The sequence below is a fragment of the Alexandromys fortis genome, unplaced genomic scaffold, assembly GCF_014885135.2.
Source record: "Alexandromys fortis isolate MF-2015 unplaced genomic scaffold, M_Fortis_MF-2015_v1.1 scaffold_51, whole genome shotgun sequence".
Classification (NCBI taxonomy): Eukaryota; Metazoa; Chordata; class Mammalia; order Rodentia; family Cricetidae; genus Alexandromys; species Alexandromys fortis.
The window spans coordinates 7,880,968-7,900,805 of NW_026067925.1; the positions used below are offsets into that span (position 1 = coordinate 7,880,968).

At 53.2% G+C, this 19,838-nt stretch overlaps 1 protein-coding gene across 1 annotated transcript in view; it reads left to right on the forward strand.

Annotated features, from left to right (window-relative positions):
- The window catches only part of Itpkb (inositol-trisphosphate 3-kinase B), a 90,125-nt gene that overhangs the window by 66,941 nt on the left and 3,346 nt on the right, over positions 1 to 19,838 (forward strand). The window contains exons 3-7 of the mRNA XM_050142956.1: positions 11,159 to 11,258; positions 12,345 to 12,558; positions 15,954 to 16,158; positions 18,263 to 18,364; positions 19,549 to 19,620. Coding sequence (XP_049998913.1) covers positions 11,159 to 11,258; positions 12,345 to 12,558; positions 15,954 to 16,158; positions 18,263 to 18,364; positions 19,549 to 19,620 — 693 coding nt within the window. The remainder of the gene's footprint in view (positions 1 to 11,158; positions 11,259 to 12,344; positions 12,559 to 15,953; positions 16,159 to 18,262; positions 18,365 to 19,548; positions 19,621 to 19,838) is intronic.

A 19,838-nucleotide genomic window follows, 5' to 3' on the forward strand; every position in this document is an offset into this window, starting at 1 on the left:
AATGTCAGGGAGAGTGGCCGGCTGGCTGGCCTGCTTGCTGGCCGGCTGGCCGGCCTTTGTGTTCTGGAAAAGGAAAGAGCTACACTTGGGGAAAAGGAAGCGGAAGCTGCCCCCTGTTCCCAGAACACATACTTTCCATTTTCCTCTTTGGTCATCCTGAATTCTGGAATCCTCTGGCAGTTAGTTTATCCACTTGCTTCCTTTCCCGAAGACTGAAGTGACCTACTACTTGAAAATATTTTCCTCTGCTTGGGTTTTTCCTTGGTGACTTCACTGAGAAGCAGATCTACCTAATAATAGCATCAGAAGTCAAGAGGAATAAATCAAGCAGCTGGTCTGTTCCCTAGAAGAGATGCTACAGCTCCTAAATATGGGCTGTCCCCAGAGACCACGAGGGGGCCCAGCTCACAACAGGGCTCTGGTCACTGAGAGAGGATGGAGGTCCTGGGACACTCTGTGCACCCTGTGCCATTCTCAGGCCCCATCCAGACTAAAGTTCATAAGCTGTGGCACATACCACCCCATCCCCGGGACAAGCACACAGCCCAGAAAGGCAGCAGGCACACTCTGGCAAGGGCAACCCTCTCTTCCTAGATCCTGAAAGGCAGTGTGATCTCAATTCTGACTCGGAGCTGCATGAGGCCTACACCCTGTCTGCAAAGAACAGTGAGGTCTTTGGTTTGAGGTCCTTGACCAGGAAGATTATCAGGCCCACCATCATTCCTTGTCCGCTGCCATTCCAGATGTTTTTAATGACTCGCTCACGTCCCTCGGTATTTCAATTCCCAGTGGGAAAACAGCTGCAATAGTCTAAGAGAAGCAGAAACCTTCTCTAAGCTATGTAGTCAAGAAGGGGACTCTTGTGTGGACCAAGTGCAAAGGCCCTTTGGGTAGAAAATGTAGTAACATATATGGATATTACTGTTGTGTTTCTGGGGTTCGTGCTCTGTCACTGTCACGGTCCTGAGTGGCCTCATGGTATATCTCAACAAACAGATGTTAAGTCTGTGGCCTAAGGGGAAGAGTGACGGAAAGACATCTCGCTTCCTACTTCAGTGGGCAAGCAGACTGCCCCGGTAATGGTTTGAGCATGCTCCCCGGTTATGTCCCTTTGGACACTAACAGAGGCGGAATGTGTCCTGTTTGCTCCTCTGAAAGAGGGAGCTCAGTACCGCTAGCTCTGAGCTAGCCCTGTGAGATCCTCCTACCGCAGAGGAGGAAGGCAGAGGCCACAGAAGCACCCGCTGCCACTAGCAGGGCCCCAAGTTGACAGATACAGGGGGAACGGCAATGAGTCAGACTGTTTATGAAAGTCACACATCCCCATCGACGTCAGGATGACCCGGGCCTCATGTTCTGAGGGTGACGCATCTTGTTCAGACTTGGGGTTCACTGGTGTGCCTCTGGCAACCCGTTTCCTGTGCCTACAGCGGTCTACACGTGAACATCAGCATGGCTGCTGGACTGAGACCGGGAAGGGCCAGTCAAGAGAGGGAAGCTGGCTGACTCACGGCCCAGGTGGGAGCTGCTTCTGCTGGGACAGGCTGCTGAAGTGTCTTCAGACTGCGGCCGGGGATTTCTGGTTCTCAGCAAGTCTGCACTGTGTTACAGAGTGCCGTTAGCCACAGGGAACGCGGCACTATCTCTCAGAAATATGAATTGCTCCAGTGTGTTTTGCTTGGAAATTATTTTCTAAATATAGCTATGTGATCCGCCTGTAAGCCCTTCCTCAAAAGTTTCCTTGTTAGAAATTCTTTAGGCAGAGGAGTTCCCAACGCTCAGCCTTGGAGTTAGAATTCTTGTCCCTTCTGCTCGTCCACCTGTGTCTTTGGGCTTTTGCCCTTGTAACCTGAGGGTTTCTTCATCTCAGAGGCTCTGAATGGTGCAGGAGTGCTAAAAAGGCCTTGGTTCAGAATCAGATTTCCTTCTTCAAGCCGCCTGTGAAAGGGGAGCGAAGGTGACATTTGAGCTCCTTCCGCCTCCTGTGGCAAACTTCCTTTCCGAAGCCTGACTTTCTAAATGTCATCTTCCAGCCAGGATAAAGTAGTCTGCGAGCATGCACATGGCCACTCAAGGAACCCGTGCCCTAACAGAGGTGATCACGGCAGCCCAGGGCGCCCTGGCTTGGCATGGGACTGCCCGCTTGCGGCCTCTCTGCCAGGCTCCTGCATCTGAACACCCACATATGCTCAGGAGTGGCTTGGGTGTCCTCTGGCAGGGAGGCCTTCCCTTCCCCACTCTTCCTGGAAAGGTGGGACTAGGAGCAGGTGGAGGAAGAGGATGGCAGGCCTTGCCACGCTGCCTTTCCTGGGTTTCGTCTCCTGCAGGCCTGCACGGTTGGGCACTCAGAGAGCAAACAGAACTTTCAAGAGGCTGAGTGCTCCTGCCTGTAGCAGGCCCCACACAGGCAAAGTTCTCCTTTGACTTTGAGAACAACTTATTGTTGGCTGATGGTATAGGCCAAGTGGTATTTCCATTTTACACAGACAGAAAAGTGAAGCTCAGACAGGTCTTGTCCCGGACCATCAGCCAGGACTAACAGGATCTAAACCCAAGTTCATCTGGCTACAAAAGGACATGTTACAAGTGACAAAGGAGGCAGCCGAGCAGAATGACGCAGGGACACTCCACAGACTTGTCACTTACCGTCTCAAAACCTTGGTCAGATTGACTAACCTGTTTACCTCAGTGTTTACATCTGTAACATGGGATCTTGAGAGCACCTCCGTGACAAGTTGATATAAGCTTAGCATATATTCATTGTACGTGTCAATACTTACTGTTGCATCTGCCTTAATACACATGAGCTGATTATTACTGGTCCCACATGCTGTGGCTCTGGCCCCTAAGCCTGTGAAATTTTGCTTAGGGTGTGTGTTGGAAGTGCACCCCGTTCATCCTTCTTGTCTAAGAGATTGATCCCTAAGACTGAGTACTCAGCCCAGCGAGGGCCCTCAGTAAATTTCCACCCTCCGTGGCTTAGCCTTGTTTTTTTGCATTTACCAAAGTAAAAATAAAATCTCTGGGGAGACGGAGAAGCGGGTGGGGGGGTGTTGGGGAGGGTTGTGGGGACAGCCATGGTGCCTGCCTCCCTTTCCCAGACAAAGCTAAATGTCCTTTGCCTTTTTCCATGAGGAAGTGTCCGGGAGAGGAATGAGCCCCCCTTTGCTCTTCCTGGTGGCCACTCCCAGTTTCCGGCTATTGTTACTTCCCTCTCAGCCCTGCTGTATTATTTGCCTTTGGAGAGGAGTGGAGGCCACCAGCTCCAGTGCAGCATGGGCTCTGTGTGGTCTGCATTCCTCTGTCCGCTGTCTCCTGCTCTTCACTGCCATTATTTTTAGTTCTGGGAGGAGGAGGGAAAAAGTCAAGTGGTGACCTTCACACTAGAGACAGCAATCGCTGGGCCCGCCTGGCAAGGGCGCCCAGGAACATGAAGGATACCTCAGTTCTTGGGTGACGACAACAAAGATTGGTTTGCAGGGATCGAGGGCCCCCTTGGTGGCAGATCAGGAAAAGTCAGGCTGGGAAAGACTGACCGACCCTAAGCCAGGTCTCTGGTGGGAGAGCTCTCTTTGCTTGCTGCCCCTAGTGTCCTGGTGTCACATGATGGCTGTCAGTGAAGACATCCCAGAGTCCCAGAGCCAGATGGGAAGGGGAGAAAATAGCCTGAAATCCAAAACCTTTTTGATCTCAAGCATTTTAGATAAGGGGGCTGCACAACCTGGAGAATGACAGGTTGGAGACAGGAAGATGGCATGCTCTGTGGGGTCTCAGCATGCAAGAGAAAGGGCGTGAGGAGTAAGTGTAGGGGGATCTCCACAGTGACCCTGTGTTTATGGTGAGTGATTGGGAGCCATGATGGCACTCCTCAGGGGCAGGGCTGTCCTTGCCAGCTGTGTCCAAGGCCTTTTCCCAGGGTTCTGGATGATAGGGAGGGAGGAAGAGTGGCTGGTGGAGCATCCTGAGCAACATTCTGGTTACTACTGCCTTTGGTGTAGAACCCGGGCCTTGAGTCGCAACAGAAAAAAGTAGCTAAGCAGATGGGGCCCACTGGAGAGCTACACAGAGGCTCCCTGTCTCTGCCCAGACTGTGCTGCCAGGAGTACGCTGGCCAAGTGGCCACCCCTCAGCAGAGTGATACCTTTCAGGCCTGCAGCAGCCAGGGATTGGTGCAAACTGAGACTAACTATTCTCCTTCCCTGTCCTGGGCCAGCAACAGAGTCTGAAGGAGATACGGGATGAGTATCCCTAATCCAAAATATTTCCAATCCTGAAACGTTCTGAACATCTACAGGGACACAACATGTGGGAAATTGTATGCCTGAGTCACTATCATACTGCAGGTGGCACTAAAAATGTACCAGGTCACCTTCGGGCTCTGGGAATGAGGCGTGTATGAAACAAAAGGAGTTTCTTGTTTAGACTTGGGTCCCACCTTCAAGATATAGCATGATGTATGTGCACACACTCTAAGACCTGAGAAAAGTTGGAGGCATATCTGGTTCCAGAGATTTTATATAAGCCGTGCTCAGCCTTCCTGGGCCCACCTCAGCTCTCTGGGTAATTCCCACCCCACGCTTGTAGTCTGTAAAGGCAGGATAGTTCTAAAAATGGCGCCAAGCTGCCCCCTTGTGGGGACAATGCAAGAACTGGGCTGAGTGGGCAGGCAGTGCAGAGCCACCGAGGCTGCTTCTGTTGGTTTGAAAGTATTGTTTGTTAAAGGGGAAGGTGATTGTCTCAAACACAGACTTACTTTTAGCCGGAGCTAACTGCCTTACCAATGCCCGTGGCTTTCTTTCTCCAACCTTCCGTCCTCTCGGAGCATAGCTCATTGGCCTTTGTGGCACGGTTTCTAAGTAGGCTCCAGGAAGAGGCATTGAGTGCCCTACCTGCCTGGACCTGCCCCCCACCACCCTCTTGGGGCCTTCTGCCAGGAGATCACAATGAACAAAATTGGCCGCAAGGCCTCGGAGAAGCACCAGGCTTTTCCCCAGAGAGGGCGGGCACCCATCACTAGGGAAACCCTAGCTGCTTTTACGGAAAGACCAAAAGAAAGAGAAGGAGGGAAAAGGCATTTTTCCCAAACATGGAGAACTCAATGACTTTGTCTTTGACTTCTGTAAAAGTGGAGCAGATGGACTAACACAGAACGAGCCCTTCCCCGTCCACGTTTTTTGTCAAATGTGCCTTCCCCGCGTGTGCGTCAGCCAGGACTTTCTGGGAAAAGCCTCGGCCTTGGAGGGAGGGGAGGGCAGGTCTCTTCAGGCCTCCCCCATCTGAAAGGTCAGTCTTGTGAACAAAGTGACAAAGTGCTCGCTGTCTGTGTGAGGCTGTTTTGTAACCAGGAGAGAGTGACAAGGGGGGCCCAGGCATCCTGTTGGCTGAAACAAAATCTCCAGAATTAAATGGCAAAGAACTGGAAGCTCTAGTGGCCCGGGGCAAAATGGAAATACCGATGTCAGTGCTCTGAGGCTTCCACTGATGTCAGCGCTGTACCTAGCAACGCCACAGACACTGAACACGTGACTTCCCTGCATGCACACACATGTCCTCACACATGCACAGTCGAGCAGAAGTGTAGGAGAGTCAAGGCACAGTGAAATTTTAGGTCTTTTCCCCTCATCTCTTTTACCCTCAAAAGGAGGAGCAGGGGAGATAACTTTCCTTTAATGGTGTCTGAAAACAAGCCGAGTTGTCAAACTATTGAAATAAATAGAGACCGTGTTGGGGGCACGTAGTGGCTAGAGGAGCGGGCCAGTGGGAAGGGGCTTTCCCAAAGAGTCTAATCTCCCTACAGAATGGACCTTGCAGACCCACAAAATATGGCCCCCTCTAGGTGATGTCAGCCATTTGGGGATCCAGCTTCATAGAGCTCCTAGACGTAGATTCATGTAAGCTGTAGATTACAACCCCTTTGGGAATCAAACAACCCTCTGACAGGAGTTACCTAAGACCGTCCTGCGTATCAGATATTTACGTTACGATTCATAACAGTAGCAAATTTACAGTTATGAAGTAGCAATGAAAGCAGTTTTATGGTTGGGGTCACCACAGCAGGAGGAACTGTGTTAAAGGGGTCACAGCGTTAGGAAGGGTGAGGGCCACTGCTCTAGATGGAGGCAGGATGGAGGTACTGAGCTCTGACTGTGTTATCTGGGTCTAGCACCAAGAGCCTGGGCTTGGGGATCCATAAATGGTCAGTCACACATTGGCTCACCTCATGGCCGCCCCACTTGCCCTCTGGCAGTTTGGAAGTGCACGGTGGATTATTGCCAGTACACTGTGTCTTGAAGGGAAAAAAATAAAACAAACAAAAAGAATCAGAAGACAAAGTGAATCCTTATGGTGGCTTGCCTGGACTCGGCCACGTGCAGAGCAGAGCAGGTGGGGGGGGGGTCAGTATCACCAGGAACTCCATGGGACCATAGGGGTACCCAGTCACAGTGGGGACACTGAGGTCTCTACTTGTCCATCCTGGAAGAAAAAAGGTTGATCCTATTCATCAAGCCCCAAGGCTTGGTAGCTCTCAGCTCCTTCACCCCGCCTCTAAACCGAGTCCAGCACTGCAGGATCTAGGCAGTGTTTGGACAATGTCTGACGGTGGGCGACAGCTTGTCACTTCAGCTCTTCCCTTGTGGAGTGGTGAATCCTGAACCTGGCAGGGGACTCATCAAGCAGGCACTGGGAGGAGGGCAGTCAAGGACCTACCAGGACAGCGGTGTCTGTTTCCAGGAGATCCACTCCTCTGAAATAGCCTACACATGGCTCCGCTGAGGCTGAGCCCCTTGACAGCCCTCAAGCCTTGGTGAGCCCTGCAGCAGAGTTCAAACCTGCCTGGTGGAAAGGTCACATTCCCCTGCCCTCCCTGCCTGGACATTCCTACCACATTTTGGACAAGGGGCCCTTCATTTTCATTTTGTACCAAGCCCTTGCTAATGGTTATTTGAAAGAAGTGGGCGAGAGACCCCACATCCCCAGTGCAGTGCTGGGAGCACCATGTTTTTTCTCACCTTGATCATACTATTTTTTTTAATATTTATTTATTTATTATGTATACAATATTCTGTCTGTGTGTATGACTGCAGGCCAGAAGAGGGCACCAGACCCCATTACAGATGGCTGTGAGCCACCATGTGGTTGCTGGGAATTGAACTCAGGACCTTTGGAAGAGCAGGCAATGCTCTTAACCTCTGAGCCATCTCTCCAGCTCCCTGATCATACTATTTCTTTTCTGACTGCTTGCCTTGTTTAAGGCATTACCCCTCTGTAGCATATCTACAGATGTCTGAAGGCCAGAGGGTGGCCTGCCCCCAGAGCTGTCCACCTCCCCTGAAGCCTACACTAACATACAGAGTCAGACCCTGACCAGGCTTTCTCCGTGGACCCAGCCAGAACTGAGGCAGGCCCTCAGAACAGACAGGCCAGAGAAGAGAGTGACAAGACCCAAGGTGACTTAGTGTTCTGGAAGTAGAAGCCCAGCTGCTTCTGAGGCTGAAGCTCATAGGAAAGAGGAAGAAGAGAATGTGGGTCGGGCTCTGGCTGTCTTGAACTCTCTTAAGCTGCCCCTGTCCTGCTGGCAGATCTAGTGGCTCAGGGTATAGGTGGCTCTGCTGGTCGAACTTGCCGCCGCTGCTGGCCTACTTGTTATTCTCTGTCTCTCTCTCTCTCCCCGCCCTGTGACATTCCCACACCTCAAGTGTGAAGAGGGCTGAGATCTGTGGACCTCCTGTGTTTTTCTTGTTATGTTTGTTTCATGACATAACAATCCACTACAAATCCCTCTTCACGATCTCTAGATTTTTTTTTTTTAAGCTTCAAGTTAGTTACAAGCTGTGACATCAAGAGTAACTTTAGTGGCTTTAGCAGTTTTGCATCTCAGGCAGGTCTCATGCATCTTGGGGGGTTTTAAAAACCGCATTCCCCAGCCTGGCTGCTTTCTGATCCTTTTGAACCAAATATAACTGGACAAGTCAGGACCCTCCTGTTTTTTGTACAACCCCAAGGTCTTGCCGGGTAAGAAATGATCCTGCCAGCATGTGGATACAGGGCAAGGCCCAGCCGGGACCGGTTTGATCAAGAGGACAACAATCCAGAGATTGGTTCAGCTCAAGTTGCTTAAGGAATTATCTGAAGGCTTCATGCCTGTGATTTAGTTGGCTTAAGTACCTGTCATGAAATTAGAGTGGAATCCCTGGTCCCCGCAGTCCCCGCATCCTTTCCCTTCTTGGTGGACCCACCAGCATCATTCATGGCACTCCCCTTAAGGTCCACAGTGAGCGCCCGTGCACATTGTACAATACACAAACCCTTCCCGAGCCCGCAAGCACACATCTGATCCCACCCGGCAGGGTGTAAACTTTATGTCACTTGGTGACTGTGCTGGAAGGTGTACCAGCCCCAGAATGGGACATCACCAAGGTTTGATGGCGGCTAGAGGCATGTCACGAAGGCTCTGGGCTCGTCCACTAAGGGAGCAGCCAGAGTCCCCTCCTTTGTGTTTGTCCCCAGTGCTAGCTGTCACAAGTCTACACAAGGGCACGAATGGAAGAGGCCCTCACTGTGGACAGGCACAGAGGACAGCCTGAAGGTTCTCAGTAATCCAGTTCCTCATGTGTGGTGACCCCCGGCCATGAAATTATTTTCCTTGCCACTCCATAACTGTAATTTTGCTACTGTTATGAATAGTAATGTAATTATCTGATGCAGGATGGTCTTAGGCAACCTCTGTGGAAGGGTCATTTGACACCCCACCCCCACGAAAGGGTTGTGACCTACAGGCTGAGAACTGCCAGACCAGGGGAAATGACTCACCGAGCTGGGGTGCTTCATCTGTAAGACAGATAAAGATGTGCCTGCTGCCACTAGGCTTTGTGAAGGTGAGCGCAGGGCCACAGGACCCCAGCCTGCCACAAGCACCCATACAGCATGCCCCATACTGGCCGGGGCTGGTGACTGTGTTTGCATGTCTACTGCCATGAGTTCTGCCATCTGCCACTGGGTGGGTGGGGAGGGAGTGTGTGTGACTGAAGCCATGCCAGCTGGCAGTGGGTCCCCTGCGCTGTCATCCTCAGCAACCCCAGTAACACCATTAAGCTCATCATGCAAGAGGCTGACTCAGGCCAGCGAGCGAGGCATAAGTAACAAGTCACTGTAGAGCTGTTCACGCTCCACCAGCCGGCTTCCTCGGAGTCACATGGGAGGACCTGATGCCCAGAGAGGTCAGAAAGACCCGTCATGCATTGGAACTTTTCGGGACACTCAGGGAGAGACCACGGGAGTCCACGGAGGCTGTGTAGATGCTGTGGTGATTAGGAGGTGACAAAGGAACAGTCGGGACATGCTCTCCCACTCGGGGAGAGGCGTCTGGAGTCACGTGGGAAGATCAAAGCCTGGGTTGGTGGCCTGAGTTCAAATAGGATCTCTGCTGGGAGAGAACCAGGGCTAAGCAGTTCTGTCTCTGGGTGGAATTCGTCTGGTCGTGCGTGCCTTCCTGTCCTAGCTGGGAGAAGGGGCCTTGAACCTTTCTCTGGCACAACAGTACGGCTTCCTGCACAACATGCTTGGAGGGGAAGCTGCCCCAGGTCTGGAGAGCTGCTTTTCCTCCTGGAAGTGGATCAGGATCTCCTGGGAGTGGCTCAGGCTGCTGACTGCTGACGGGGTGCTGTGCTTCCCAGATGGTCATGAGGTCCTGAGTCTCTGTCTGCTGCCCCGTCATCTGTCCCTACTCCTGCAAGCCAGGAAGGGTGGTGCCAACTCGCTGCAGCCTCTTCCCGTGCCTTGTGTCCTCTGCCAGCAGAGTGTCAGGCTCTCTGGGACAAATACACAGCAGCTCTTACAGTGGGGTGTTCCACTAGCCTGCATCTGGTCTCTATGCTAGGACCACCTGGCCTGGCTGTGGGGCCCTTACTCATGGTGCTTCCTAAAGGAGGCTGTGTGGGAAAGGCAAAGCTAATGGGCATCTGTTGGCCTCCTCAGCTCAGATGTGGAAAAACTCTGGAGCCCCCAGACCTTGGGGGTTCACTTTTTGGCTCCCAGCTCATGGGCGCCTTCTGCACACACTGACCCCACCACCACCACCACCATCTCCAGGCTCCATGTCAGCCAGAGAGCTGGCTCCAGTTGTAACAAGTATGGCTGTCATTGTCTTCTCCAGAGCCTGTCCTCAGCTGGACAATCTCCAGATCCTTGCTTTCCTAGAAGGTGTGTGTGTGTGTGTGTGTGTGTGTGTGTGTGTGTGTATGTGTGTGCGCGCGCACGTGCATGCATGCACGCAGGCTCATGTGTGTATGTGTGTGCACACGTACATGTGTGTTGAGTTGGGGGAGTCTCACTGTATCATCTAGTCTAGACTCCAGCTTTTGTGCTTGTGTGACCCTCCTGTCTCAGCCTCCTGAGGAGATGGGACTACAGGTGTGGACCACCCCACCTGGTACTCAACAGTCACCTATGAATGGCCCCTCTGCGGAGTTCTTCATTGGTGTTCATTTACCATAACACTTAGAGATAAAATGTACAGCAACACCTTGCTACTGGGTGACAGGGACCCTCTAGCCCGAGATCACTGCGTTTGGTGCGCTGCTGGGTGACAGGGGCCCTCTAGCCCGAGATCACTGCGTTTGGTACGCTGCTGGGTGACAGGGACCCTCTAGCCCAAGATCACTGTGTTTGGTACAAGGAGGTCATTTTCCAGAGTCTTAGTATGCATGAGTCCCAAGAGCTGTCTGCCCCTCACTAGACAGATGAAGAAGCTGAGACACTATGGGGGAGCATACAAAAAGGAGCGGTGTGTGTGTGTGTGTGTGTGTGTGTGTGTGTGTGTGTGTGTGTGTGTTTAAAACCGTTCCCTGCTGAGGAAGGGTCTGGGTTAAAGAACTCTGAATTGGGAGCACTTGGCTTGTCTTCTTCACCTACCTCTGAACAGCCACTAAGAAATCCCTGGAGCTCCTTGTTCAACCTGTTTGCAAACTGTGGCAAAGCTGCTTGTGAGTGTGCCTGCCACACAGCCAGCACAGTGTTTGGAACCCACCTATGCCTGAGGTTTGTGTGTGACTCCTCAGGCCCAGTGGCCATGGGCATCCCGTTACCTGCTCTAAATCTCTCTGATTGGAACACAGTGCTTGTGTCTGTCACTCAGAGCGCTCTGTTTGCTGCTTTTCAGAGCAAGTCATGGAGGAAGATAAAGAATATGGTGCAGTGGTCCCCCTTCGTCATGTCCTTCAAGAAGAAGTACCCCTGGATCCAGCTGGCAGGACATGCAGGTAGTGGGCTCGGCTCCCCTAGGGAGGTACCTGGCGGATGTGGGAGGTGGGGAGGCTGGTGCCAGGTGCTCCAGGAGACAACAGCCCTAGAACAGACCCTGGCAGAAGGTGTGGCCTTTACATTGCCTTGGGGACAGTTGATCTTTCCAAAGTTCTTGCCACTCCATCCCCAAGAACATACCCATCTCCCCATCCTGTCCCTAATGCTCCCAGTCTTCCCTTGTTTCTCAAGCCTGCCTCCAGTGTCACTCACTAACGCAGCATCAGATCGACCCTCTGTGGCTTGTTTACCCTTGGTGATACTCGACAGAGGCAAAGCTAAACCCCTTGAGTGAGCAGCCACTGTGTATGCCTGCATCACCATGCTTTAGGAGCTACAGTGGAGATAAAGTCTCTCTATAGGAAGGAACTTGAGTTGCTGGGAGTTGCAGCTACGTCACCCCATAGTCACCAAGGTGCTGGCGGAGTCAGCTAGGCACCCATATGGAACCCCTTATCATGTATTGTCCTCTGGGGACACCTCCATAGCCACTCCATAGCCCTCATGACTTCATGGCCCTGCGGGTTCTTTTCAGGCCAACACAGGCTGAGACCAAGACGTAGATGGACACCCTTTGTGAATATTCCCTGAGGGTGTGGTCCTGAAGGAGCACTGCCCAGACGGCCTGGGCCCACTCTGTCCCCTGTCCAGGCACTGAGTTTTCTCTCCTAAGACTTGGGGACACCTGCTTGGTAAAGAAGTAGGGCTGAGGTGGGGGATGCTTGTAGCAATACTGAGGAGAAGAACTATGCACGGCCCTGTTGATATCTTCAGTTGTGAGGAGCCTGGAGTCAGAGGAGACATGGAGCAGCCAGGGTTACAGTCAGTGAGCGGGAGACCAGGACTCAAAGCCATTTGCCTTAAGGCACCGTCTACAAATGGCCACACCTTTAACCCTGGGCTCAGTTGGTGTTGTAGCTTGCAATGGGTGGGGGATAGTTCTGATGCAGCTTCCAAGGGGTTGTTGCAAGAGGTGGGAATGGGGGGTCCCCAGATACCCCTGACTTCCACTGCGGCTAGAGGCCCTCCTCCTACTTGCTCTGCAGGGAGCTTCAAGGCAGCTGCCAATGGCCGCATCCTAAAGAAGCATTGTGAGTCTGAGCAGCGCTGCCTGGACCGGCTGATGGCTGACGTGCTGAGACCCTTTGTGCCCGCCTACCATGGGGACGTGGTGAAGGACGGGGAGCGCTACAACCAGATGGATGACCTGCTGGCTGACTTCGATTCGCCCTGCGTGATGGACTGCAAGATGGGCATCAGGTGAGCCAGGCTCCTTGGTGCATATTCCCCTCCCCATCATGCCCGGCTGTGTAGGGCTCTGCCCTGCCAAGAGCTTCTCTTCTCTAGTGAGCAGGAGAAGGCCCTGGCTGGGTGCTGAGCCTCTCAGGGAGCAGGCAGAAGGAGCTGAGCACGTCGGGTGGGGTGGGTAGCCAGCAGGGAGGAAGCAAGGCAATGGCCTCTTGGCAAGTGAACTGCAGTGGAGACAGGAATGGAGAGGGACCACGGAGCTGGTTTGTAGTACATGCTAACTTCAGAAAAGAAAAGGAACTGCCACTGGGGTGCAGTTATAGATGGAGTCTGGGAGCTACAGAGGCCCCTGTGGTAGGTGACAGGTGGGCCTGAAGTGACTCCAGAGAACTCCGGAGCCTGAAGGGCCATAAAGCCTCAGCCTAGCTCTACCTTACCCACACACAGACCCTAAGGTCCGTGTACTCTGTACTCTGAGCACAGTACTAGGTGCCCCAGTCATACTGTCCCAGCACATCCCACACCAGCCACACTGTCCCAGCACGCCCCACACCAGCCACACCGTCCCAGCACATCCCACACCAGCCACACTGTCCCAGCATGCCCCACACCAGCCACACCGTCCCAGCACATCCCACACCAGCCACACTGTCCCAGCACGCCCCACACCAGCCACACCGTCCCAGCACATCCCACACCAGCCACACTGTCCCAGCATGCCCCACACCAGCCACACCACACCGTCCCAGCACACACCAGACCAGCCACACCACACTGTCCCAATACTCCCCACAACAGCCACACCACACTGTCCCAGCACGCCCCACACCAGCCACACCACACTGTCCCAACACTCCCCACAACAGCCACACCACACTGTCCCAGCATGCCCCACACCAGCCACACCACACTGTCCCAACACTCCCCACAACAGCCACACCACACCGTCCCAGCATGCCCCACACCAGCCACACTGGGAAAGTAGGCTATGCTCTCAGTTGAGCAGGAGTCTCCATGGATACAGTCCCAGATAGTAGCATAGTATAGGTGTCCCCAGGACCTCAGCTGTGGCCTGCCTTCACTGGACATGCCAGGGTTCCAATCTTCACAGAGCTCCCTGAAGTGGCAGGCTTGTCCTCTTTGGATCATAACTTGTGGCTTTCTCCCAAATGCAGTAGCATAGAAACATAGCCCTCTGTGCCTGTACTGAGATGAGGGGTCCGTGGTTGTCACCGGCGCATGGCCTGTCCTTGCTGCAAGAAGAGGCTGGGACACGGGTTCTTGTCAAACACCAAGTCTCAGGGAGGGCATGAGGTTTATAAAAACAGTGGGAAGGCCCACCAGTAGAGCTGGGCTTAGTCATGGTGGGTAAGAGGTGGTGGCACTGAGGGAAGTCATTGGACCCTGGAGGCATCTTACACCGGGCGTTCCCGAGATCTGGCTCCAAGTGAACAGGCGCTCACACTGCTCGTAGGCATCCTTGCATCGATAACTTCCCATTCACTGTGTCTGTGTCTTCTGTCATCCTGACCTACGGCTGCTTCCCAGCCCCTGAGCTCTGCAAAAGCTGCCCGCGCCTCAGCCTGATGATGCCTGTTGGTCTCCCATGGACTTGCCACCTCCCTTTCTTTCTCTTGAGTCAGCCTCAGATTCTGGCCATCAGGGGACAGGTCTAGTGACCCCAGATCTACTCTCCGGGCTCCAGAAGTTGGCCCAGGCCTTCCCTCTGCAGCGGGGCAGTGATAGGCCCCCAGTGGGTCCTCTAATAGACCTATTACCCAGCTAGTATCCATTGGGAACATCCCTTCCAAGCTCCCTTCTGTGCCTGAGGAGCAACAGACTCTGCCTCACTGAAGCTGTGGGGGCTGCTCTAGAGAAAGATCCGTGTGGACATGGCTGTAACTTTGGTGTCTGCTTCCTGTTTAAGGCGCTACTGAGAACCTGTTTGCAGAAGTGTGGCTACTGCCTGCCCAGCAGGCCTGGGTTGCACCCTCAGGAGTGTAGGGCCTGAGTTCCTCCCCCACGATGCACAGGTCCACTGACAACTTGGTATCTGTGTGCACGCTGGTGTGTTGCATGAATGAGTACATGGGTGTGCAAACATGCAAGGACCCAACCAGAGCTAATGTGCACACCCTACCATCTTCCCAAATAGCCGGGACCCGTTTACACGCGTGTATCCAGGGAGTTGGGGATTTTATTACAGTGTAAATACCAAAGGGTGCAGGGCTTTTGGAAATCATCTTCTTTGTACGATGAGGATTTTGGGTCTGTCTGTTCTGGGACTCAGACTGGCATTCTGGGAAAGATGTAGAGGGGGGTATTGGGACAGTGCCTGGGGGGCAGGGGAGAAGAGTGGGCAGGAGAGAAGGGAGGGTGCCTCTGAGGGCAGCTTACACCCACGCAGGGTGCAAAGGGCCCACTTCCCCATCCTGCAGCTAACTGCTGACTGCTGCCTCATGGGGCCCTGGGCAGCATGCACACGGCTGAGAGGGTTATAACAGGGGAAAGGTCGGGGTGAGTCATGTTTCCAGTTGGAGGTGGTGATGGAAGTTTGGGAGGGTAGTGCGGGGACCATGATTGGTACCCAGAATTCTGGACCAAGGACTCTGCTCCAGGCTGCTCTGAGCCTGGCCTGTCTCTGTCTGTCACTTTTCCCAGGAGCTTAGTGTTCTCACTGTTTAGCCTACAGACTCCACTTACAGCAAAGGGAAGTGAATGAGGTCATTCATGATACCTGATAGTCTCCTAGGTATCAGAGGCTTAGTGACCTGGTGTGGCAGATTTATCTCTGAGACACAGATGGGCTACAGAGACCTGAGCAGCCCTCTCCAGTATAGGTCATCACTGCTCCTCTCCAGTATAGGTCATCTCTGCTCCCTCTACAGTTTAGGTCGTCATTGCAGCTCCCACTTATGCTGCCCTTGGTGCTTAGAAGAACCCTGCAAAAACAAAAAACAAAACAAACAAAAAAAAAACACAGATGCCACCCAGTCTCGGGCTGCATGAGGACAAGAAGACAGGTTGGAAGGACAGAAATCTTGATTTCCAGGTTGCCAGGGCACAACAGAGTATCAAGAGGGAACCCCACCCTCTGTCTCTTCGCCACAAGTGGAGCACTGTCCCGACACCTACAAAAGGCCTCTTGGAGGGGACTCCTGAGCTTATCAGGCCTTCACAGGGCCAGCATCAAGGTGATCTGAGAGCCTGGGGGACAGCCTTCCTCAAATCAGCTCAAACAGTGTATGTGGCTTTCCCAGTGGATATGCCTCATCTTAGATGTTGCTATCTTGACCATTGTCCTGGTACCAGATGCAGCCAGCTCAAGTCTTCATTCCCCAGACAGTCCATGGCTACAGGGAGCTGCAACCCAGCCCCAGAACTCATGCCCTTCTTCTCCCATGCAGGACATACCTTGAGGAAGAACTCACCAAGGCCCGGAAGAAGCCTAGCTTGCGGAAGGACATGTACCAGAAGATGGTTGAGGTGGACCCTGAGGCCCCCACTGAGGAGGAGAAAGCCCAGAGGGCTGTGACCAAGCCACGTTACATGCAGTGGCGAGAGACTATCAGTTCCACGGCTACCCTGGGCTTTAGGATCGAGGGCATTAAGGTGAGACCTGTGATGTGTGGTCTGAGAATGCTGAGGCCTCTCAGTTCTCCATGGCAATGAGGACCTGGGGATGCTGGAGTCTGTAAGGTCCACCTATAACAGGCCTAAGTGTGGACAGCCAGCCTCAGGGGTGCTGACCCATTCTGCAGCCAAAGCTGCAGGTGGGCTGACTGTGAAAGGCCATCAGACCCTTCACACACGTCGGGTAGGGGTGGCTTATTTCTAGAACTGTACAGAAAACCCTACATAGGAGCCAGCATATATGCCGGCCACATGAAAGATGTTGGCTCCCTGCCAGTGAGGTACCAACAAAGGAGAGGTGTGTGACTAGCTGGGATTGCCTTGGAAACCTCATCCTCCATCCTTTCCTCTTGGGTGCCCTGAAAAGGAGTTCAGAAGACTGTCCTTGTCCCTATGTTCCAGTCCATGTCCCTAACTATTAGATTTGCAAGACCTAGCTGGGAGCAGGCAGAGGGAATACAGACTCCTCATTGTCAGACCAGGTGGCCATCCTTCCAGGGATCCTGGTCCCCCCTTTCTCTGCCCAGGCTTGGTCCGCCTGACCCCCTCTCCAGCGTGGAATCAGAGTTAGGTAACTGAAATGAGTGAGGTTCCTGCAGCCTTCTCTCCCAGAGTGTGGAGATGTGAGTTCCTGTGGTCACCAGTGTCTCACTGGCTTCTAGAGCTGGGGACGGAGAAAGCCGTTTGTCCTTCCCTGTCTTCTGAAACCAGCCTTCCTTCCTGGCAGTATCCAGCTCTCAGACTGGATGCAGACTGTATACACGTGTCCTCTCCATCTGTGGTCTGTCTGAACAGCACACCCTGGCACCTCGCACCCTGGCATGGTCCTCTCCTGGCCGCGGGATCGCACAGCCAACAGCATCCACTGGCAGGGAGAGGCCAACTGCCTGCGCCCGGCATCTGCCCTCCCTTGTCCTTGTTGGCAGGGAGGCCCCGTGAGGAAGGTTCCGCTGAGGTTCCATGCCCTCCACCATTCCCTCAGAACCAGCTGCCTGCTGTCTTCCTGCAGCAAGCCTCCCTGAAGTTACAGCTGTCAGCTGTTTCCAGCTGAAGGCGAATGGGTGCAACTGTCGGAGCTCCTGCCGGCCCCACCTTTTCTCCCCCTTTGTCTCAAAAGGACAGAGCCCTGCGTACTTGGCTTGCCCAGGCCAGTCTGAACAGAAGGAGCGCTGAACTCAGAACGTGGAGATGGTGGATAAGGGCGTAGGGATGCAGCAACCCAGGCTTAGACCTTGGCTTTGGGAGAATCTGCACAGTGCCCCTTGGTCTGCATTGCACTGCAAGACCTGAACTAACTGTCTGGAATCTAGAGAACCAATGTGAACAAGTGCACTTACATACACAAGTATGTGTGTATACATGCGCACACACACACGAGACACTTTACAGCTTCTGTTTGCCATATCATAAAATTTGCCAGCATTGGGGCTGAAGAGATGGCTCACAAGTTGAGAGCACTGGCTGGCTACTCTTCCATAGATCCTAAGTTTAATTCCCAGCAACCACAGGGTGCCTCACAACCATCTATAATGAGATCTGGTGCCATCTTCTGGTATACAGGCACAATGTAGGCAGAACACTGTATAATAAACAAACATTTTTTTTAATGGTCATATCGTGGCTCTCATGCTTGAGGTCACTGTTAAACGAGGGTCACTTAAACACAAGCCTGTGACAGGGTGACACTTAGCCTGATCGTCCAGATGGCTGCTGGCACACTAATAGGACACACTGTGAGGCACTGGTCCAGGGAACAAGCTTCTGAGCAGGAGCTGAAGCTGTGGTTTACCTTGGGCTGCTGCTGTCCTTGCTTAGAACAGAGTGCTTCTCCATTGTGTCTCAGATACCCTCACACCACCAAGACTTCCTAAGCAGCATGTGGCCCAGGGTCTACTGCCACTCTGAGCTCCTCTGCTGGGGCCCGGGACAGGCTCCCTGTGCCAGATGACAACTGTCTGGTTGCACCTGCCTTGCTGTGCCTTCCCTGAATGCCTGACCACCTCCACAGAGCAGCGTGAGGGTCATGCTCATGAACAGAGGTCACGGGCTTCTGCTGACCGCCTCTGGGTGATTCCCTCCTCAGAAGGAAGATGGCTCCGTGAACCGTGACTTCAAGAAGACCAAAACAAGGGAGCAGGTCACCGAGGCCTTCAGAGAATTCACTAAAGGAAACCAGAACATCCTGGTGAGTGAGGGTTTGGGATCAGGGAACCATCCCTTCTCCAACCTAGGTAAGCTAGGAAAGGTGTTGAAAAACCCTAGTCCCAGACTTCTGTATGAAGCTGATGTAGCTGTTCCCAGAATTTATGGGTGTTCTGAGAAGCTTGGGGACCACTTACTCGTTCTCCTGAGCTGTCAATCACTCTGTCTCAGCACACTGCCCTTCTCTGTCAGGGAACAACCATGGAGGGGGTTCTTTAGCACCTGCTGCTGGCTGAGTATTGTGCTGAGTGTTCATCATATCCCCTCAGAAGCCCTCTGGTGAGGACAAGCAAGCTGGCATTCTCGTCTCTAGTTGGCAGACAAGGAGACTTGGGAGGTCAAGGGCACAGATAGAGAAAAACAGAGCTAGGGGTCACACCTGAGTTGGCCTGACAGAAAGTCCCTGCACTTCCTGCTGCCTTCGGGCCCAGACCTATAAGACTGGAATGCACACAGCCGGTCTGCAGTGACTGTCCTCTGGTTTCTGCAGTGACTGCCCTCTCTCGTTCCTGGGCATCTGTTTGGGTCATTTCAGACCCTCAGAGTCATGCCACCAATTGCATTTGCAAGAAGGGTTGATTGCTGTTGTTAGGGATGCCAGGGCACTGCTGACTGGTCCCGCCTGACTATGTCACTGCTGGAACCCTGTGATAATGGCTTCCCTAGTGACTCTGTAGTTCTGGGTGATGAGACTCACAGAGTTAGCCCTCGGGAATGATTAGGCACCCCACTGCTCACACCGGAAGATCTGTAAGGCTCTGTGGAGGAGACTCATGTAGACATATGGTAGCTTTCCCCTTATCCTGTCTTTAGTCAGGGGCACGGCACTTTGTGGTCAGGAGGTTACCATGGCAACCAGTTCTGGGCTCTGACTCTGATGGCTGGCATGCTGGGATGGGCTACCCCCTCATGGAGAAGGTTGAGGGGCACATAGTCTCCTGGGAATGGTGTGATTCTGAGCTCAGCTGGGGTAGGTGAGGCTGGAGAAAATGATGAACACAAGGTCATTGCTACCTGTCATCCAGTGACTCTAATGCACTAAATAGATCTGATCACACACACACACCTGAACACACACAGAGAGAGAGAGAGAGAGAGAGAGAGAGAGAGAGAGAGAGAGAGAGAGAGAATGTGAAACTGTATCCCCTCTGTCCCCTCTGTCCTTAGATCGCCTACCGGGACCGGCTGAAGGCCATTCGAGAAACCCTGGAAGTCTCTCCCTTCTTCAAGTGCCATGAGGTAGGGTACTGAGCCTTCAGTGTGACAGGCACCTCACCTGCTTGACTGAGACCCCTCACCATCACCCTCAGTTCCAGTAGGAGGCGAAATTGCTGATCCAGGCCTCCCTCAAGATCATATAGCCCCAGAGTTTCCTTAAGTCTCTCAAATACCTAAGTACTCCTTCTGTGAATCCGAGCCCCACTCCCCCTCCGAGCCCAACTCCTCTCCCCCAGGCT